Below are 23,509 nucleotides of genomic sequence, written 5' to 3' on the forward strand. Positions count from 1 at the left end.
TATGGTTTGTCTACCTCTGTGGTTTCGTCTTGTTTCAATTTTCCCTCCTTTTCCCGGTGATCCTCTTCTCTTGTTTCTTGAATTCCTCATATCAGTGAAATCATGTGATAATTGTCTTTCTCTGATTGACTTAATTTCACTTAGCATAACACCCTCTGGTTTCATCCATGTCATTGCAAATGGGAAGATTTCATTTTTGATGGCTGAGTAAAAAATATAAGTAGATTTTTGCATATACTTATACCACATCTTCCTCATCCGTTCGTCTGTTGATGGACATCTATGCTTTTTCCATAGTTTGGCTCTTATGGACATTCCTGCTATAAACATTGAGATGCAGGTGCCCCTTCGGATCACTACATCTGTATATTTAGGGTAAATACCCAGTAGTGTGATTGCTGGATCATAGGGTAGCTCTGTTGTCAACTTTTTGAGGAAACTCCATACTGTTTTCCAGAGTGGCTGCACCAGCTTGCATTACAGGAAATATTTTTTGATCTGATATTTTTATGATCTGTAATTGTTGGGAAGAATTAGAATTTTAAAAATGTTTTTGTGTTTTTTTTTTAATTTTGTAGTCATTCATCAGGTATTTTTAAAGTGACGTTTTAGCAATGCATGTATCTGTCATATTAAACATCTTCTAAAAAAGAGTCTTCTTTTACTGAGTATTAATTCCCAAGGTAAAGTCAAAACAGTATTTTTTTACTCCTTTTAGTATCTAACCATTATGCAGTAGGTCCAGATAAAAGCGGACCACCTCAATCTTCTCCATTTCCCTGCGGACTCTCCCACATGCCATTCGCACCACCCTCCATACCTCCACTCCCCAGATTTGGAGTGGGTGACGCACACCATCTGAACTTTGCATGAGCAGTACAGAGAGAAGCTGGACTTCATCTAAAAGGCCTTCTGGGCAGATAGCCTGGGAACTTGAAGGATTTGCTTTGACCAAATCATATCTGCCTGAGCAGCAGAGACTTGCCCTGGGAGACCTTCTGTGATGGTCCAGGGGTACTGGTTCTCTGCTAAGTCCAAGGAGGAAGAATAGACCAGGAGGCCACAGGAATTTCTTTGCTATTCCAAAAAGGAAGACTTAGCCATCAAGGCCCTGATTCACCAGTTCATTCGATCCTTGCCACATCTCTAGGGGCACTTCAGTGTTGTGCGGGTGCAAGTGACTTTGTAATGAAGAGGAGAATCTGGTCCCAGATACCAAATAGATCTCTGTAACCCCTAGAACTCAACATAACTTTTGGGGAATTTGGAGGTACCATGTTCCCATTATGTCCAGATGAGATGTTCAACTTGAAAGGGTGAGATTCTTACCAGGCTTTTCAGGGAATTGAAATCTTTTCAGTGAGAAAATATTGATTATTGTAATGAGTTTAAGAACAGTCATAGAAATGAAAGAGGAAATTTATAACTTGAGCAGCCTCATAACTAAAGGACTAAAGCTTTCTCCAATAAAATAAAAAATAAGTCTTGTAATTTTCAGATCTTTTTTGCATGTTCCTAATTTTTTTTTTAAAGATTTTATTTATTTATTTGAGAGAAAGAGGGACAAAGAGAGAGAGCACAGAGGGAGAGGGAGACACAGACGCCCTGCTGAGTAGGGAGCTTGATGCGGAGCTCAATCCCAGGACCCTGGGATCATGACCTGAGCCAGAGGCAGATGCTTAACCCACTGAGCCACCCAGGCGCCGCATGATCCTAACTTGTAATAGGCTTGATCTGGGAGGAGTAGGAGGGGGACAGGGAAGCCATTTTTTAAAAAAATTTGTGGTTAGTAATACTTTATTTGTTTTTCTAGCTATGAAATACTGATTTTTTTCTTCAAATGACAGTTTAGTGTAGCAATTACTCTTACATCAAGAGTGCTTTTTCATCATTTCCCTGGATTAATCTGAGTACTCTTCTTCCTATCAGCTCGTTGCTCAATTAAAATTACAGTATCTTGCAGTCAAATTCCTACTGATATTATAATGTAATTTTTATATAATTTGTTGAAGAAAAGAACATGGAAGGCCCCTGGGTGGCTCAGTGGGTTAAGCAATGACTCTTGGTTTCCACTCAGGTCTTGATGCTCAGCTTGTGGATTCTCTCCCCCTTCCGCCTCTCTGCCCCGCCCCTGTACCCACTCATACTTGCTCTCTCTCTCTCTAAAATAAAAAAGAAACCTTGAACTACAACAACATGGGAACATAGGACTTCTGTGCCAAGGATGACATACGTCCTCTTTAATACCTCTAGGGTGTTTTTTACTACTTTCCTCTTTGTTCTTAGATTATAGTGGTCTTTCTCTCCTACCCCCTTATGAAGGCTCCCAAGATTCACAAAGAAAGGGGTCTCCCCTCCCACCCCCAAGGTTTTGGCTCATATTAGATGGTATTGAGATAGTATAAAGAACTTTAAAAGCACAGGAAAACACAAAGGAGAAAAGTTACAAAATTTTCACTAATGAGAGAAGATAATCTGTAATGCTTTATATATACCATTATAAAAATGATCTCTTATTATACATATGTTTTTGTAGCCTGTATTCAATATAGTAAGCATCTTTGTTGATTCATCTAAGATACAATTTTTAATAGCTAGAGATTATTATAAAGATATACCATAATTATTTAACCATTTTCCTACTGTTAGATGTATAAATTGTTTCCTTGTTTGGGGGTTGGGGAACACTATCATAAATATTCTTGATTAAACCACTACATACATCTCTGGTTCTTTTGGTATTTAAAAAAAATTCTGAGACTCCCATTAATTTTAAATATGTCTTTCCTTTAAAACAGTTGTTACAGGGGTCCCTGGGTGGCTCAGTCAGTTCAGCGTCAGACTCTTGCTTTCAGTCCAGGTCATGAGATCGAGCCCTGTGTCGGGCTCTGAGCTAGTAGGGAACCTGCGAGATTCTCTCTTTCTCCCCTTCTCCCTGCTCAGGTGTGTGTGAATGCTTGCTCTCTCTCTTAAATAAATAAATATCATCTTTTTAAAAAATAAAAAATTGTTACAAAATCTATTTTTCTGTTATTTTCTGTTTTAGGTAATTGCTTGAATAAGAAAGGAGCTGTGTTTTCTTCTCAAAGATTTTTAAAAAAGGATTAATATTTTTGCTAATACTCCTTATCATACATACTGTTTCCCATGACACTAAATGACAGGTCAATATAAAAATACTACTTTAAGGACTTGCTCACATTTGCTGTTACCTAATCAGGTCTAAAATTTGCAGTTGTATTAATTGATTATACCAAGTGCTGTTCTACTCAGAATAGAGAGCTAAGTATTTTGAAGGCATGCTGTGAATAGATTTCTAAGATGTTTTTAGCCAAATGGGATTTGTGGGAGGAAGGGGAGATATTCAAACTCAGTGTATGCGTAGGAAATAGATCACAAGTACATTTCCATGCAGTTTAAGGCTGGGTTAAAAGGGGATGTTTAAAGAAAATATATTGCTGTATTTGGAAAGAAGTAGACTGGAAGAAACAGTAAGAATTTTAAAATTTTAATGCTTCAAACTGAGATAAATGCTTGCATTTCTTGTGGACTAAAATAGAAAGCCAGTGAAGCGAGGTGAGTATGTTACATAGGAAACTAGAAGATAAAAGTCCTGTCAGCAAGTTGGAGGCAAATATAAGAGCCCTCTCCCCAAAAAGGCAGAAGTATTGGGAATGCAAGCACTTTCTTGACCCGTCCTTTGACCTGGAATATCAGAAATACTTCCTTGAGGGCATTATAAAAGTAAATATGAGTGAGGTTGTTTTTCATTTCTCCTTTTCCTGGGTGGATCTCTACATAGCAGAATTTAAATGTAGAATAATTCATAACAGCACGAGTTGGAGAGTCAGCCACATCTGAATGTTTAGGTGTTCTTTGGTTTATCCTCTCTATTCTTCCTATTTCATGACTACATAGGTTTATGCAATTTATAGATGTTTTTCTAATCGTTTTGATTTACAGTGTTACTAAAGTAGACCATCTAAAAACTTCGAGGAAAGATTTTAGAGGTTCAGAGGTTCTTAATATTCTAAAACTTTACTGTGCTCACTCCCACATTAGGAACATAATTGATACTATCAGCAATCTAAAGTAGTTGTCTTCTGTAAAGCATATGCCGTAGGACTAAACATTCTCTACCTCAGTCTCTACTATTCTTCTAGATACATTGTTCAGTGAAAAAATAAAACTGTAAGACATGAAGAAAAGGAGAAAAATGTGACTCATAATTTTTATTTTTTTTTTTAAGATTTATTTTGAGAAAGAGAAAGAGCACACAAGCATGCAGGGTTGGGAGGGCAGAAGGAGAGAATCTCAAGCAGACTCCACACTGACTGTGGAGCCTGAATCAGGGCTCAGTCTCCAGATCCTGAGATCATGACCTGAGCCGAAATCAAGAAGTTGGACGCTCAACCCAGGCACCCCAAAATGTGACTCAGAATGAAGAGAAAAAGCAGTTGATAGAAGTAGGACCCACAGATGACCCCAATTTTGGAGTAGCAGATAAGTACTTTAAAATAGCAATGAAAAATATATTGAAGGGGACCTCCAGTTTCCAGTCTGACATATAAGGAGCTTAGAAATCATTCCTGGTCCTACAGCAAGAAAAAAACTGATCAAATTGAAAACCTAACAGCTTTTCTTAGGTCCTTCAGAGAACTGAGGTCATAATTCAGACCACTGCCCCCAAATTTAAACTAGTGGATTACTGGGGGCTCAGTGAGAACAAGTTTGAGAGTGAAAAGCTCTAGGGGGTCCATTCTTAGTGGGTGCTCCCACACTTCTGTGAGTTTTACTGTCAAGAGTCCTACCAGGTTCTCACAGTGCTTCCCTCAGAGAGAGGGGAAGAAAAGCCATTTTGAAATATAACCAGAGCGTTCTGTGTTTCCTTAGTGCCTGCCCTCAAAGGAAACTGTTTCACTGGAGCCGAAGGTGGTTGGGTTTTACCAGAGCCTGACCAACCCCCCCCCCCACGGGGGGGCAGGAAAAGAGCTACTCCAGCCCCTTCTGCCTTCCTTTCTCATCTGAGGGGAGGGGTGTGAGACCCAGGGACCTAGGCTCACTGAGAGTAGATCATAGCACCACCATAGATAGATGAAGGGCCAAGGAAGATCTAGAATATATGGAATATACAATGGAATATGGTTCAGCCTTGAGAAAGAAGGAAACCCTGCCATTTGCAACATGGATGTGTTCAGGGACTTTACGGTAAGTGAAGTCATTTATGTGTGGAATCTTTTAAAAAAGTAATTTGAACACAGAGAACTAAGACATAGAATGGTTATTACCAGGTGAGGGCTATGAGGGAGGGAAGATGCTGTTCAGAAGATACAAGCTTTCAGTTATAGATGAATAAGTTCTGGGAATCAAATGCGTAGCATGGTGACCATAATTAAAAATACTGTATTGTACATTTGAAATTTGCTAAAAGTAGATCTTGAGTTCACACACATGCACACACACACACAGAGTATGTGAGGTGATGGTATGTAAGTTAACCCAATTACAGTAATCATGTCACAACCTATATATATGTCAAATCATCACATTGTACACTTTAAATATACACAGTTTTGTCAGTTATACCTCAGGACACCTGGGAAAACAGGTCATAGGACTCCAGAACACTTTCCTTCCTGCCACACCTTCCCAACACGTCACTAAAGGCCTACACATCCAAGTTCCTTTTATCCAGTACAGCATGTCTGGCTTTCAACAGAAAAATTAAAAAGTGAAAAACACGGTTTGAAGAGACAGAGTAAAGCATCAGAACCAAAGTCAGATGTAGTAGGGATGTTGGAATTATCAGACCAGGAATTTAAAATAGGTATGGTGGGGGTGCCTGGGTGGCTCAGTGGGTTAAGCCTCTGCCTTCGGCTCAGGTCATGATCTCAGGGTTCTGGGATCGAGCCCCACATCAGGCTCTCTGCTCAGCAGGGAACCTACTTCCCTCTCTCCTTCTGCCTGCCTCTCTGCCTACTGTCATCTCTTTCTCTCTTTCAGATAACTAAATAAAATCCTTAAAAAAAAAATAGCTGTGGTGAATATGTCAGGGACACTAATGGAAAAAGTAGACAACGTTCAAGAAATAGATGGGTCATGTCAGCAGAGATATTGAAATTCTAAGAAAGCATTAAAAAAACACATTGGAGGACAGAGTAAAAAAGGTGAATGGCATACATGAAGAAATAGGGAATTTCAAAGAGAAATGGAAACTAAAGAGGAAAAAAAAAAAAGAAATAGAACTGAAAATCCCAGTAACAGAAAGAAAGGAACTCACTTGGTGGGCCCAACGGCAGACCCTTGAACTTCGAGGAGTAGCTTGGAGATGAGCCAATAGAAATTATTCAAACTAATTTGCAAGAGAAAATGAGAAAGAAAAGAAGAGAGAGCCCAAAATGTGGGACAATATCCAAGGGTCTAATATGTAGGTAATTGGAGTCCCAGGAGAAGGTAGAGCAAGAATAAGCCAGAAGAAATAATGGAGGAGAACTTTCGAGTATTGGTAGTGGTTATCAACCAAAGGGTTCAAGAAGCTCATCAAATTTCAAGAAGTGTAAATGAAACAAGATCCCATTTAGTCACCTCATAGTAATATTACTAAAAGAAGAAGTTAAAGAGAAAATGATAAGCAAGAGGGGGAAATTACATACAGGATGGGCACAGTGTTCAGAATGACCACTGATTCTCTTCAGAAACAAGACCCAAAATGAAATATGGATGAAATGAAGTGGAATGAAAATGAAGGAGACATATTTTTATTTTATTCAGTCAAAATCCCAGAGAATTAAGTCTCCAGGAGATCTGCATTACTAAAACATGCGAGAAAAATTCTCGAGGCTGAAGGAAAAAGATACCAGATAGTAGCCTGGATCGGCAAGAAGGGATGAAGAGCAAGAGAAAAAGAAAAAATGGGAGTAAATAGAAAGGCTCATTAAAAATTATGTATTTATAGCTATTTGTTGAGAAGCCTGCTGTCTGTTCAAAATGTATCAGAGTTCCTACCCTGTGTGGAAGCAGAATATATGGCAGCGAGAGCGGTAAGGATGGTGGGGGGTAAGTGCAATGATACTGTGTCTTACTTTGTTTTATGAAATCGTGTATTATTTGAAAGTATGTCATGATGAATGCAGAATGCACATTTTAATTTCTGATAACCTCTAAGGTAACCTATAGAGGAGGGAAATGGAATCCTAAGATGATCATTTGATTTTCCAGAAGAAGGCAGGAAAGGAAGAAGAAAGGAACAAAGAACAGAAAGGACAAATGGAAGAGCAATGCCCAGGTGATAGAATTAAACCTAGCCCTAGCAAGAATTATGCTAAATGGAAACATTTTGACACTCACTTAAAATTTAAGGCAGAGCTTATCAGGTTAGGTGGAAAAGCAAGACTAAAATACACGCATTTTTAAGGATATAGATAGAGATTTAAAGGAAAGAATGTAAAACAGATACCATGTAAGCATCAAACATAAGCAAGCTGATATGGCTATGTTAATGTCAAGTATACTATAATAAAGAAGGAGGTTCCATGGTGGGAGGAGTTCATTTGTTAAGAACTCACCATTTAAAATTTTAACTTAAAAGAATACAAAATAGAAATAGAACCAAAAAGGAGAAATAGACATCGCAGAATTGCAATGGCAGATTTTAACAAAAACCTCCAGTGACTGATAAAAATAAACAGACAAAAATCTGTAAGAATATAGATGGCTTGAACAACACTACTAACCAGTCTGATTTAATTGACCTTAATAGAACACTGAACTCCTAAATTATAGAATATTTATTCTTTTAGTGTTCCCATGGAATGTTCACCAAGATGAACATAAGCCCAGCCATAAAATAATGTGTTTGAAAGATTGATATCATAAAGAGGATGATGGTAATGAGACAGTAATTATAATAATCTTTTTAGATAATTCTGACATATTGGAAAACGAAGCAATATCTTTTAAAATAATCCTTGGGTCAAAGAAGAAATAAAAAAGGAAATTAGAAACTATTTCTAATGTGTGATAATGAACCATGTATTTGTGGGATTTACTTAAAGAAGTGCTTAGAGGGAAATTTGTATCTTTAAATGCTTATGTGAGAAAAGAAGAGAGATTTAAAATCATGAGCACATTCCTCAGGTGAGCTCTCAGGGTTGCTCGGCAATCCTGCTGTAATTCCTTTGTTAATTAGTTTTCCTGCCCTTGGAGTGCCTATTTCATATCTTTCTTTCCACCTCAGATTTCCCCCCTGAGCTGATGACTTCCTTCTTATTTCGCTGGGAAAAGAAAGGCAGTCAGAGGAGAAGCGGACATCTCCTTCTGCCAGATCAGTCCACTGATAAGTTCTGTACCGATGTGTACTGCTCACCCTCCTTTAAAATGGTGAGCGATGATGCTTCTGTCAAAAACATGGGACCCCACATCCTCATGCTCACTCCAGGACTGTGTTCACGCTCCCTCTTTTCTGCATCATCTCCACCCCCACTCCTTCTCCATTATACCTACCACGTATTAGTATATGGAGAAATCTCCGGACTTCAAGTCCAGACCATCCTCTACCAGTTTCCCCATTTCTTGCTCCCCTTCACCGCAGAATACCGTGAACGAACGTTCATGCCCTCACTGCCTGTACCTTCTTCATTTTCTCTTATCCCCATTAAAGTTTTGTCCCATCCACTCTTAAAATTTGTGCTTGTCAGCATTACTGGGGACTGACTTCCCCATGGCCAAGTCCAGTGCTGAGTCGCAGGTCTGGGGAACATTTCTTTACTTGGCTTCTGGGCCGGCACCCTCTGGTGTTTCTCCTCCCTCACAAGCTATTCCTTCTTAGTCTCCTTTGATGATCTTCCCAACCTCTGCACGTGGGAGTGCTCCAAGGCTTGGTCATTGACACTCTTCTCTGCCTTCTTCCGTTCACTGGGTGATCTCATCCAGTCCCAGGGCTCGAAACGCCATCTTTGAGCTGATGTACGTCTTCTGTTTCTCCTCTCCCCAAGATTTCAAACTTGTGGATACTACTGCCTCCAAGAGAGCTGCGCTTGGATTTCTAATACGCGCCTCACACTCTACACCTACACGGGAGCTCTCTCCTCTTCCAGCTCTTGTTTGTGTCTTCTCTCTCTCATACTGGATATCTTCCACCTGTGTATCAAATCTGTACAGCTGTTGGCCCTTCTGTGGCTCCTGTTCTCCTCTGAGCCACTACCACATCTCTGTTCAGCAGCCGCCTCCTGTCTGGTCTCCCTGCTCTTTTCATCACCCCACTCCACAGGGAAGGAATTTGCCCACTTTCTTCTAACCACTTTTCCCTCCATTCACTGGGTTCCAGCCATACTGACCTCCTGGAGGCTGCCTTCCCACACCAACCGGGTTTCTGCCTTCTGCCTGGAGGGTTCCTCCCTGAGATATCTACATGGTTTCCCGGCCTTTTGTGACCACCTGTGTACCACCCAATTCCTGCACCTCTCTGTTCCCTCACTGTCTTCTTTTCTTCATAGCTCTTGGCATCACGTGACATTATCTGCTCATCTGTTGTCTGTGAAGAACATAAGCTTTGTGGCTGTGTTCACTGCTGGGTTTCTTCAAGCAGCTAGGATGCCACCCAGTGCACAGTGCGTGCTTATTAAATATTTGCTGAGCAAACTGAATATGCTTAATAATCATCCTCTGTTTTCTTAGTTCTTACAAAATGCTAGAAAGAATATTGTTAAAGAAGTATACAAAAAAGTTCAGTGTGGTTAACTCTGGGTGACATTTCTTTTTATTTTTCTGAGTTTTCCAGATTTTCTGCCACGTGCATATATTGCTTTTATACTCACATATATTGCTATTATACTCATAAACATAACGAAGATGAAAGAAATCAGAATGTTAGTGGTGGATGTCTTGGACTGGACTTTAGTCCATGTTCCCTATTGTTTAGCTTCCTGTGTTTTCTGTGTTTCTTCTAATAAGCATGGATTGCTTTCATGGTAGAAAAAAAAAAAAAACTTTAAAAAGGGGGAAAAAAACCTGGGGCCCAATAATTATAACTTGCTGTTTTATGGAATTGAATGGTAATTGGACTTTACTACAAACACTATAATAAAGTTTTTTTTTAAACTTTCTTATTTTAAAATGATTTTAGACTTATAAAAAGGTCAAAACCAGGAGAGAATTCTCAGACTTTCATGTGCATATTATTTTACCACATTTTTTTTTTCTCAGAGACTCTTACTCCTGCCCTCCTTTCTCCTATACGCACATACACGTATATATTTAATATATGTTTACTATTTTGTATTTTTAATATTACGCATTTTATGTTTAGTAAATACATTTATACTTAACTCTATTCTTTAATCTGGAACAGTTCCTCAATCTTTCTTTGACTTTATAACTTGACATTTTAAAAGGGACCTGTTTATTTTCTGGAATGTCTTGGTCTGGGTCTTCTGGTGTTTCCTCATGATTAGACTTAGGATATTGGCAGGACTATGACAGAGTGATGACACCTTTTCCTCTGTGCATTTCTTCTCAAACCACATAGTCTCTGCCTGTCCCAGTACTGCCCATGGTGACTTCAGTCATGTATTATTTTCAGTCACGGTAACATTTGGTTCTTTTTTTTTTTTTTTAATTTTTATTTATTTTTTTGACAGAGACAGATCACAAGTAGGCAGAGAGGGAAGCAGGCTTCCTGCTGAGCAGAGAGCCTGATGCAGGGCTTGATCCCAGAAACCTGATATCATGACCTGAGCTGAAGACAGACGCTTAACCCACTGAGCCACCCAGGCGCCCCTCTGTGGGTTTTAATCCATTATCTTTATAATTTAATTTGATGCTTACATTTTTCCTGATTAGGCCAGTGGGAGCCCTTCTGGCCTGGCTCCTGTGTCCTTTGTGACATGTATCTGCCACTCTCTGAGCGCTTTTGGACTTTTCTAGAAAAGCACAGCCAAGTACACTAAGCTCATGTTGTACTTTTCCACCCTCAGCTGTGGAATCAGTCCTTTTTCCAGGGAGCCTTGTTACTTTTAGAGGAGAATGAAAAACTAAAATCTCAACAAATCAAGATCTAGGTACTAGATGTGTCTTAAAATTTCTGAAGGACCTTGTTATGACTAGTTTCTTGTTCTACAGAAAGGACTCCTGTCAGACACAGTGGTTGTTTCCAGTAAATCTTCACTTTTAAATAAAATTGAAAATCCAGGCATAATTTTGAATGCTTTGGCAGTTTAGAGGCTTGCCTCTCAACCTGACACACTTGGACATAAGTTGATAATGGTACTAATAATGCCATAAGTGGATCCTTTGTCAGTAAAGAATGAGTAAATTGCGCTTACCTCAGCATGGTTTTTTTAATTCAATTCAGAATTATTTTAGTTTAGCTATTAATGGACTTGCCATCGAAAGAGTGAGTAAAATTAAGCCTTTCAAATAAGTTGCTATTTGCAAAGCGGAATACTGTAATTTGTAACATTTTATTCTTGTTCATCAGGAAAATATAATTTCTTCCATTTTCTTTAGTCACTTATAGCAGCTGGCAAAAGATTAAGTATGAGTCCTTAATTTCTGCTTCCTTTTTTACAAATTGAGTATTTCCTATAGAAATATAGTGTCAGTTGCATGATTTTTTTTTTTTCCTTCAAATAGGGTTACTTTTAAGCATTGAAGGTAAAGGACACGTGTTATTGATCCCTTTCAACTCGCACAGCATCTAGCAGAGTGTGTTCTCAACAGTAGCTGCTGTTGCAAGAGGGGATGGTGTATACTCCCATATCCTTGGTGATATATGCTGCCCCTATTAATCAGATTTCTGTATAATCAAAGGGGAAGGGAAAGGATTTTTTCCTAGGGCAGAGATATGGATGGGAATATGTCTTTTAAACTGAATGTGCAAGTAGAGAAAAATTAGTTGGTTACATTTCGACCGTGACTGATTCTCAAAATAAACAACTGATAGTCTTGGATATAAACTGTTTGGAACGTGGTACTCTTGTCTCCAGGTCATCCAACTGAAGGGGCAGTCATTCTACTAAATGGGTGTCATGAAACAGTAGTTCCAAAGGATGTTACCAGGTGTTTCCAGGCCTTGTCAGTTTGAACACATGGTATGCTAGATGGTCTCTAGTAGGGTCCTATTGCACATAGTGTATTAAAGATTTGAGATATCCCAAGGCATAGAAGCATGTTTAATCTGTACAGCCCAGTGTTTTCCAAACTTACTTGGGGCCGGGAGGATTTGTTGGTTGTGTACTTGTTAACAAGAAAGCACTGAAAAGAGATCATATGTTTTTTATTCAGGAGATACTCTCTGAGCACTAACCCAGCACAGACAATACAGAGATAAAAGATATCGCTTATACTCTCAGAGAACTTACACAAAGACAACATTCAGTTATGTGAAGAGTCCTGCGACTGAGGTATACTTAGGGTATTGTGGGAACACAGAGAGAGGCATCTGATCTTATAGACCCCTACCTGCATCCTGAAGGATTGATTTGAAGCTAATGCATTTTTATTCATTGATTCCACAATCTTTTTGAGCACCTACTATAAGCCAGGCATGTCCTAGACCTTGGGGATTGATAAAGCAGTGCACAGAACCGACGAGAGTCCTTGTCCTCTTAGATCATACAGTCTCATAAAAGGAGACAGACAGGAGACAAGATGAGTAAGTAAAGTGTACAATGACAGCATGGTGCTAAGTGCCAAGGAGAAAAATAAGTGGGTGGGTGAGGATGGGGGACATTTGTGTGCATGTGTGTGGTGAGGTGCTGGCACTTTTAGCTAAGGTTGCTAGAGGTGTCTCAGAAGGTCCCATTTGGGTATAGATCTGGATGATGTGAGGGACCAAACCCTGTGAGTCTCTGGGACAAAACAGTCCAAGGAGAAGGAACAGGAATACGCCCGACCAGAAGCGAGAATGATTGGCATGTCTGAGAAGGAGCAAGGAGACAGTGTAGGTGGAGTGGAATATGCAAGGGAGAGGGTGATAGTTGCTGAGGCCAGCAGGGTAAAGGAAGTTAAATCACTTTGTAAGCCTCCTATGGCCTTTGACTTCTATTCTGAGTGAGGTGACAAGGCATGGGAGGGATTTTTGAAAGTGCAGACCAGGAGCGGAATCTGTGGGAAAGGGGAACGGGTTTAGACATTGCAAATAGTTCATTTTGACTGGAGCACAAACTTCTGACTGCGCAGAAGTGAGGTGCACAGGGCCTACTGCGTCCTTCTCAGAGGCCTAGATTTGAGCTTGAAAATGATAGGGAGCAATAAAGAATTTGAGTAGGAGGGAGAGTCAGGTCTTCCTTTAAGAAAGATCATTTGGGGGGCGCCTGGGTGGCTCAGTGGGTTAAAGCCCCTGCCTTTGGCTCATGTCATGATCCCAGAGTCCTGGGATCGAGCCTCACATCAGGCTCTCTGCTCAGCGGGGAGCCTGCTTCTTCCTCTCTCCCTCTGCCTGCCTGTCAACTTACTTGAGGTCTCTGTCTGTCAAATAAATATAAAAAAAAGAAAGAAAGAAAGAAAGAAAGAAAGAAAGAAAGATCGATCATTTGGTAGCAGTGTGATGAACAGATTCGAGGGTGGGAGGTGAACCTGAAAGCAAAAAAAGCCAAAGCTGTTGATCTATGTCATGCAGGAGGGAAACAGGGAGGGTGTGAGCTCAGGGGTGCTGGGGAGAGACAGGTGCCATTGGTGTTCCATGAGCTTTAGGGGGAGGCAGCAGCCACTGATGACTGCATTTCTGCTTGGGCTTCATTTCAGGTTGGTTGATGCCTTTCCACACAGGGATGCAGGGTTGAGTTAACGTGAAAATGAATTCCTATTGGAATTCCTATTTGAGATTCTTATAGGATATCAACATGGAGATGTTCATGAGCTAATTAGAAACACAAGTCCAACACTGGGGAAAAAGTTTATAAGCCAGTGAACAAACATTAATTCTGGATACCACATCTAGTTAACAGAGTTGAAAAACATATGATTTGTGTGAAGACTTTATTTTATTCCTTTGCCTTTTTGGAAACTGCTTTATCTATTGTGGGAGTGGAAACTGTTGGCAGAATTTTAAGTGACTCCAGAGGACCATACAATAGATACCAGACTTACAGAGAAACAATTTACTGCTTTGCTGAAATCAGTAGTCTTGGGGATCCCCCTTTTGGTTTTGGCAGGAGGGATGTCTTTTTAGATACAAGATGTTTTTATTGCTTTCTTTATTGTTTTCATTTTTTTTTAGAGAAAGCTCCTCTTGTTAAGACAGTTATACCATGAGGGGTGTCTGGGTGGCTCAGTGGGTTAAAGCCTCTGCCTTCGGCTCAGGTCATGATCTCAGGGTCCTGGGATCGAGCCCCGTATTGGGCTCTCTGCCTAGCAGGTAGTCTGCTTCCTCCTCTCTCTCTGCCTGCCTCTCTGACTACTTGTGATCTCTGTCAAGTAAATACATAAAATCTTAAAAAAAAAAAGTTATACCATGAGAATTTATGAAATTATATTGCTTTTAGATTCAGAAGAAATGCTCATCCATTGTCTTGGAGTGATCATTTAAGAAACAATATTTCAGTCCATTTCATTAACTAAACAGGTAGTTAACAATGAAATAATTCATGGAAGTTGCTAATTTCTAGACAAGGAAGTTCAGGGAAGTATATGATAATAAAAGCAAGGGATTAGAAGTTAGAAGACCAGAGTTTTGTTTCATCTCTTACTGCCACAGACTAGCCATGAGATTTGGACAGATCACCTTACGATGGTCAGGTTAGTCACCTCGAAAATGAACGCAGTAACTCACTGTTGACCTCATGAGCTGGTGCATTCATTGAACAGGCGTTTGTCAGGAGGCATTGTTCTAGGGCTGGACTGCGACACTTAGCAGGGTATGGTTTTTACTCTCACAGTTTGCCATGTTGTGAATTATAGCTGTCTGGAAAGTGGATATCAGAGCACCATATAAATTATAAAGCACTGTGAAAATGTCATAGTGATTCTTGCTTTAAGTATTCTTTCCAGAAGATTTAGGTTCTCTTCTCATTTGGGTGATAAACTGGTAGAAATGCAAATAAATGGTAGTTTACACACAGACCTTAAATCCTTCCCCAAAATTAACTCAAAATGGAGCATAGTCCTAAATATAAAACTATAAATCTCCTGGAAGGTAACATGGGACAAAATCTAGCTGACCTTCGGAGTGGTGGTGACTTTTTAGATACAACACCAAAGAAAGGCATCACAATGAAAGAAAAAATTGATAAGCTAGGCCTCATTAAAATTAAAAACTTGGGCTCTGTGAAAGATACTGTCAAGAGAATAAGACAGGCCACAGAATGGGAGAAGATATTTGCAGAAGACATAATCTGATAAAAGCTGTTACCCATAATATACTAAGACTGCTTAAAATTCATTACTAAGAAAATTTTTAAAACGGGCAAAAGACCTGAACAGACCTCTCACCAAAGAAGATGTACAGATGGCAGGCACAGAGCATATGAAAACATATTTAACCTCATCTGTCATCAGGGAAATGCTCTCTGCATTTGCAAATGCAAATTAAAATGAGATAACCACTTCACACCTTTCAGAAAGGCTAAAATCCAGAAAACCGACAACACCAAATGCTGATGAATGTGTGGAGCAATAGGAACTCTCATATGTTGCTGGTGGGAATGCAAAATGGTGCAGCCACTTCGGAAGACAACAATTCATTTCTTATAAAAATTAACATACTTGGGGTGCCTGGGTGGCTCAGTAGGTTAAGGCCTCTGCCTTCAGCTCAGGTCATGATCCCAGGGTCCTGGGATGGAGCCCTACATCGGGCTCTCTGCTCAGCAGGGGACTGCTTCTCTCTCTCTGCCTACTTTTGATCTCTCTCTCTGTGTCAAATAAATAAAATCTTATAAGAAAAAAATTAACATACTCTCACTATATAATCTGGCAACCTTGCCCCTTGGTGTTTACCCAAGTGAGTTGAAAACTCATGTCCACCTAAAAACCCGCACACAGATGTTTATTCATCACCACCAAACACTGGAAGCAACCACGATGTCCTTCAGTAGGTAAATGGGTAATCAAACTAGTCCATCCAGACAGTGCGACGTTATTCAACACTAAAAAGCAAGCTGTCTTGCTGTGAAGGAACCTGAAATGCATATTACTAAGTGAATGTGGTTAATTATAATTAATTATGATTTCTACTGCATGACATTCTAGGAAAGGCAAAACTATGGAGACATTAAAAAAAATCAGTGGGTGGCAGGGGTTTGGGGGTGATAAATATGTGGAACATAAAGAATTTTTATCAGTGAAACTATTTTGTATGATACTGTAATGGTGGATACATGTCTTTATACATAGGTCCAAATCTGTAGAACATTTAACATCAAGAGTGAACTCTAATGGAAACTGAACTTTTCATGTAATAACATGTCAGTGTGGGTTTATCAGTTATAACAAATGCATAATAACAAATGTGTGAGGTTGATAGTGGGGGAGGGTATGGAGGGTAGGAAGTATATGGGAATTTTCTGTGCTTTCTGCTCAGTTTTGCTGTGAACTAGAATGTGTTCTTAAAATTAAGGTCTCTTTTTAAAAAAGTGGTTCTTTCTGGCAGAGGAAATATGCCCTGCACACTCAGGATAGACAGTTATTAAATGTTTGTTGAATGAATAAAGGAATGATGTTAGGATTTGGAAATCCAAGCAGGTACTTACTCCTACGTTTTCAGAAATTTTTTTTTATTACATTTTAAGAAAAGTGGGAGTAGTTATGTCTGGCATTCTCAAGAATCCATACAGAAAATTTAACTCCGAATACAAAATACTGATTTTAGAGAGTGCCAGAGTCAGTACTGTATCCTTAGATTTCAAAATACAGATTAGAACAGTTTTATGCCGTTGGAGAGTGTTAGGCACAACGTAAGATATCTAACGTTTCTGATGGCGAATGAAGCAAAATCTCAAATTTAGAAACCAACATGATTTCTTTATCTTGGGAAGTAAAAGGAAGGTTAAGGTCCCAAGATTCTATTTATTTGTAAATTATGCAAAATGAGAGTCATTTTTTCCCCAAAGAAGTTTAATGGGAAACAACTTGGTGATAGCTCATGTAGCAATTAAATGAAAGTTCTATACTCTTCGGGGTATTCTAAAACCATACAACTTCAGGTCAATTTCAGATAGATGTTAATATTCACAATACATTTTCAAAAGTTCTAAAGGCCCTTGACTGTGACACTTTATTTTTATAATCATTTGCACAAAATCCCACATGTTGACAGTAATCAGTATTAGCAAGAACGTGTGAAGGCTGCTTCAGCACTTCTTAACAGATGGCCTTCTCCATTCATTTTCTTCTCTAGGCAAACATGCTGAAGACATATTTGGTGAGCTGTTTAATGAGGCTAACAACTTCTACATCAGAGCAAATTCTCTTCAAGACAGAATTGATCGCCTTGCTGTCAAAGTTACCCAGCTGGATTCAACAGTGGAAGAGGGTAAGTAATTGCATGAAAGCAATGAGCTAGAAGTGATGTTGACAAGACGGTAGTCATTAATTGCGGTGTAATCACTGCTTTTTCCTTGGGGTAGTGTGCTGATATTTCATCTTGTCCTTTCTAGAAGAATATTGCGGGTTGGGGGGCACAGTATTGGGTAAGATAGTAATTAAAGAGTCTTATCTTGTTTACCTCATAGATGCCTTCAATACTCTTTTTAAAAAAAATACACATATAGTATTTGTTTTAAAGGATTCTTTGAATATTTTTGCTATTAGAAACCCTAGTTTATGTCATTGGTGGTTCTTTTAAAGATACTTTCTTATTTAAAAGTCACAGTCACTCCAAAAATGTGGTCCAGATAAGAGGGAGGGTACTACTTACACAGCGTGACTGAGGGAGGGCATGAAGGCATCTGCCTGCTACCCTTGTTGGGGTTGATGCCTATAAATAATCATGGTGATCTGCGATTTACCGTCTCAATAAATAGCATTTACTGATGGCCTTTAGGCGTCATGGTTGTAAAATGAAGTTAATACTGGTAAGTACTGTGTAGGTAACTGGTAATAATTTTGAGGATAGACCCTGAAATTGAGACAGTTTCAATAAAATGAAAATTCAGCAATTCCTTTTTAAAGATTTCCCTTTCTGTATCTTTTAGATGAGAGACTGAGATTACACTAGAAAAAAATATGTAAAAATAAAGTACAATATACAGCATTTCATATTTCTTTGAGAAAAATGTTCAGATTAACAATTATTTTTACCTTTATGTAGTAGTTTTGATTTCTCTTATTGTAGTAAAATGATCTTAATATCTGATTTTTCCACTAGACTTAAAATAGTTGTATTAATGAAAAAAAAATAGTTGTATTAATGAAAAAACTGGAAGTTTTTTTCTTTTTTAAATGTAGTGTTTTAGGGAATTCATCCCTCATCATTTAAAAAAATATATTTACTAGTGTTCAGGTCTTTTTCAAAGGTCAATATTAAATTCATGAATTAGAAATTGGACAAAAATGTAGAGCATTGAAATTTTAATATCCCTTATGAACATTCTTTAATCTGATTTTTAAGATATATTTTATTTGAAAAAGTAAAACCTTGGCTAGCTATTTGGCCTATTCAGATAAGAAATTTTAGCATCTTAAGCCAGTCATTCATTTTTCACCTTGGTATCACAAATGATTTTTAGTATTTACTCATCTTCCTTCAGTTTCTTTGTGGGATCTTGTAATTGGATTACCAGTGATAAACCTTGTGCTTGAAAAGGTTAATCTGTACACTAGAGGTCATAAGATTTTACACTGTATCTCATATCCTTAAAATTCCATCCAATCAAGATTTACCTGATTACTGTCTTTGGCATGGATTTTATAGTAGAAAAAAGCCATGTGACCAAGTTAGGAAATCTTTGTTCTATTTTGAGTTTGCCTTTTTTTGCTGGGTGATCTTGGAAGAGTTACTTAATACCCAACTCTCAGCTCTGTTGGTCAGGTGGGTTAATGGACCACGTTGCCCAATTAGAAAGTGTCTGTCAAGGTTAGATGAGTTAATACATGAGATGTAAAGTGTTGCGCAGACACAAGAAGTAAGTATTATCAGCCCTGATTTCCTTACCGCTGAGTGTAGTTCAAATTTGGCTCCTTAATTTCTAGGACTATACCTATTTTGAAAAACCTTGCCATCTTTCCTTAATGTCAGTGTCAGGAAAACTTCATGTGTTTTTTACATTTGCATTTTTTTTTTTGTAAACATATTTTTTACATGTATTATATTCAACTGGTATTAACTGAATATTTTTTTCCTCCAGGATACCCAAACCTTTGTATTTACATACCTGTTATGCTCAACTCTATTCCTGTGTGGTTTCTGAAAAACACTATTATAAAGAATGATGTTCTAATATTAGGTTCAAAGAAATAATTAGATCACTACAGAAGGAGAAAAGACGTGATCCGTCTTCATTTTATAGGACAGCTTTATTTACAAGAGGGAAGGAATATACATGCTATTTAAGTGTGGTTTTAAGTGAACAGAATAAACATGATTTTGTTATTCTAGAATCATAAGTCCTACTTATGATTGTGTCTCAAATGATACTCATTGCTGAACAGTTAAAATATTTCTATATAACTCAATCTGGGGGACTTTTTTCTAAATAGTGTCACTACAGGATATCAACATGAAAAAAGCTTTCAAAAGTTCCACAGTCCAAGACCAGCAGGTGGTTTCAAAGAACAGCATTCCTAATCCTGTTGCTGATATTTACAACCAGAGCGATAAGCCACCTCCTCTGAATATTCTTACACCGTACAGGTATGGCTTCATACATTCCCAGTGCCTTTTTAGTCTAGATTAGCTGAGAGAGGAGATCAGTGCTGTGGACGTATTTTTTTCAAACTTTGAAAGTAATTGCAGGTATTATATACAATGAAATCAGTTCCTAGTACAGAATTGTTAAAGGTTTCGAATTTCAAAATAGAGATTAACTCACCCAGAGAAGTGTGAGCTCTAATGTTAGCTTTGGTAGATATCTATAGTAGATAGCTACTTTTGTAGATACCTGAGTGTGTAGATATCTGAAGTAGAATTTTGTTACTCTAGAATCAAAAATTCTACTTATGATTATGTCTCAAATGACACTCATTGCTGAACAGTTAAAATATTTCTATATAACTCAACCTGGGGGACTTTTTTCTAAATAGTGTCACTACAGGATATCAACTTTCGAAAGTTCCACAGTCCAAGTAATTATAAAATTACACATTGTATAATGTAGTGTGTGGTTATGTTGTTCCTCATATTCAAAGTCAGTTTTAAAGGAATTGCATAATTCATTTATCATGCAGCGAAATACCTGTCTCAGCATTTCAGCACTGCAGAGACTTTTGTCACTTAATTCAGAAAAATGCATGCTGCACCTAGAGATTCTTAAAGAGTGAATAATACAGTCAACAAATTAACCTGTTACTGTAAAATGGTAGGACTCGGTATCAGGACCAGACTTTCCAGAAAAAGAATGGAAAATCGGTGGTGGAAAAAGTTAATATTAAGCAATTGAAAATACTTGTTAAAAACACCTCTCCTACCTCTTACCACGTTAGTGTTTTCCTTCCATATTTTGTCACCTTCTTTCCCATCTCCCTTTTCCATATGCCTTCTCATTGTCCTTCATCATACACCTTGTTCTTCTCCCGCTTTTGCCCTCCAGGTAAGCTCATTCCCTCAGCCTCTGATGAGCACAGGCTGTGTGGTAGAGGGTGTCCTGATGGCTCCCAGGACTAGCTCCACTGGGTAACAGACTCCCTTTACCACTGAATGGGTTCTCTCTTTCTGGTGCCGCCATCTTGGGCCTTTGGTCCTTCTCAAGGAGTGCTCAGAGTATTTTTGGTCTGAATTCCTGTTCCTTCTCAGGATCCAAAGGAGATGTTTGGACCCCCCTCTATTGCAGCCCTGCTAATAAAGCAGCAGTTCCAGCTACATTCTTTTCTTAAGCATTGACAGAAAGATTCTCTCAAAAAAAAAAAAAAAAAAACCAGTAGAAATCCCATGGAAACTATGATGGAAAAGGGCCGATGGGCCACAGTTTTCTATGAAACATGTATGCTTTTCTGGAAGTTTTAGCAAACTCATCTAAAAATTAATAATCTATATGAATAGTAGTATTGTAAGTCTGATGTTTTACCTTACAATTTCACTTTCATTCAATAGGCATATTTGGGGGGGGCAATTTCAGATTTATTTAACACTAGAAGCCACAAGGGCAGGCCTGTTAAAACTGTCCTAAGACACCTCACTAAATAATCCTGTTCCAAAGGAAAAAGCTTAGAAAACTCAGTAGGCCACTTATCTTTGATGAATTGAGATCATGATTAGCTACTTGTGGTGATAGAAAAATTTTAATTTTATTAAAAAAACGAAGTAACTTCCATAGATATTGTATGTGTATATTCAGTTTTACGGAAAATAAAAATGTCTTTAACTCTTTAATAGTGTGTTTAAGAGTAACAGTGCTAAAAATTCAAATGTACTATTTGACAATAAATATTTGAGGTATATAAAACACTAAGGACAGTGTTAATATGAACATGAGAACATGACTTGAAAATGAAGTATTTGGTTGCTATCAACACTGGGCATTCCTGCTTATGTTCTTATGTTGAGATTAATATTTGCTCACTGACATGAGCTACTGCCTTCATTAAAGTATTAGCTCCCTCTTTAAAAAAAAAAAAGGAATAATTTTATATGTCTTAAATTTTGTAACAAATTACTGTTGAGCTTTTCTCTATCTTCATTCCATTTGGAAGGCCTGGCATCTTTGGGAGACTATTTTTCACAGTAATGTTGTTAATAAAATCTCTGTAATGGAGGTCTCCTATCAGTTAGGAAATTTGTAAAGGAAAAAGAAGGATTTCAAGTCATCATAGATGAAAGTGTAAAGCAACTTGCCATTTAGTGATTTTCAGACCATCAATTGGGCCAGAGTAGCCCCCAGAGGAACCTGGGCCATAGTTTGTGATGACGAGAAGCTCCCAGAACATGGCATAGCAGGAGCATCAGGGAAGGGCAGGCAGGATTTCCCCCTGGGCTCTTTCAGTTAGTTTGCATTTACTGTTGGGGCATAAACTCTTTCTTATACTCATCTCACTGTGCCTCATCTCATTTTGCTTTTCTCTGGGCCTTAAATGACTTACTGAAACCCTGACTTGAAATGTAAATGCTCTGCTTCCTTTTGAAGGTAGTCTACAGGCCAGATCCTTTTTTAAAGCGTTAGCCTTAGAGAACATTTAGTTCATGTTATGATTATTTTGAGCTTTACTTTTGATTTATATTACAACTTGGGATTTGCATTGGTTTTATGATAGATGAATAATTATATAAATCCTTGAAATAGTCTTTAGACCACAGTGGTTGTGGTAGGACTTGAAAGAGCAGTGTCACTATTGAATTCTCTTTGTGAGTTACTTCCACTCCCATCACACTTAGTATGCTGGGAACTAGTTTTTGCTTCTTTCCGAATTGAGTAGATGTTGGGCCAGCATACTTACTAATAAAAAGAAAAAGGGACAGCGTACTTACTAATTTTTATCCTAATAATATGGAAGCTCCAGAGTAGAGGTGAGTACCGTACACACTGAGAACCCATTCATCTCTGTAGATGGCCCCTCTTAGAATAAACAGAATGTTTCCTGAAATAATTGAGGTATCAGAGATCATTGTTTGCGAGCCATATTGTGATTTTGAGGCACTTTTATACTTAAGTCTAAATTAGCCAGAGTACTTTTTACGTGATTATTCTAGAAAAAGTTGCTAATCTTTCATGTTCACCTTTTTTTTTTCCTTCAAATGAGGAGATCAGAGAGAATGTGTAGATGCAGATGTTGTCATCCCTTGAGTTAAATAGAGTGAATATTCACCTCATGCAGATGTTGTCATCCCTTGAGTTAAATAGAGTGAATATTCACCCCACAGGAATATGTCTAACAGCCTCTTCTCCCCACTCCCGACTTGTGATACATTGATTTACAGAGATGATAAAAAGGATGGGCTGAAGTTCTACACTGATCCTTCCTATTTCTTTGACCTTTGGAAAGAAAAAATGCTGCAGGACACAGAGGACAAAAGGAAGGAGAAGAGGCGTCAGAAGGTAAATAATTCTAGTATGGGAACTCACAAATTGACGTTGAAATGAGATCCTGGTTTAGAAATAAGTCAATAAGTCCTTTATGCAAATGGTTGGTATGTTGAATTTAGTGCAGAAGTAGAGGTTGCATTTTTTACATAATGATACTGACAATTCCGTCTAACACAGTAATACTATTCTTCAGTAAATACTTTCTGATTTGTTCCCTAAACTTGCTTTGCTTTGATAGAAGTAGTGACTAGAACTTTTGTTTGTAACATGTTTTACAACTCTTCTCCTGCTCTTTAAATTTCACAAAGCAGCCAACATTTCTTATCAGATATAATGACCTGCTCTCATCTCTTTAAAGCATTCTCAATTGGTGCATTGAGGGGTGCCTGGGTGGCTCAGTT

General features: G+C 38.3%; 1 protein-coding gene across 2 annotated transcripts in view; it reads left to right on the forward strand.

Annotated features, from left to right (window-relative positions):
- Nucleotides 1-23,509, forward strand: part of WASF3 (WASP family member 3) — a 128,497-nt gene that overhangs the window by 88,844 nt on the left and 16,144 nt on the right. For both annotated transcript variants that reach the window (XM_059377587.1, XM_059377586.1), the window contains exons 4-6: nucleotides 17,333-17,467; nucleotides 19,633-19,786; nucleotides 23,003-23,120. In XM_059377587.1, the coding sequence (XP_059233570.1) occupies nucleotides 17,333-17,467; nucleotides 19,633-19,786; nucleotides 23,003-23,120 (407 nt within the window). The remainder of the gene's footprint in view (nucleotides 1-17,332; nucleotides 17,468-19,632; nucleotides 19,787-23,002; nucleotides 23,121-23,509) is intronic.

The sequence above is a fragment of the Mustela nigripes genome, chromosome 15, assembly GCF_022355385.1.
Source record: "Mustela nigripes isolate SB6536 chromosome 15, MUSNIG.SB6536, whole genome shotgun sequence".
In the NCBI taxonomy this organism is placed as follows: Eukaryota; Metazoa; Chordata; class Mammalia; order Carnivora; family Mustelidae; genus Mustela; species Mustela nigripes.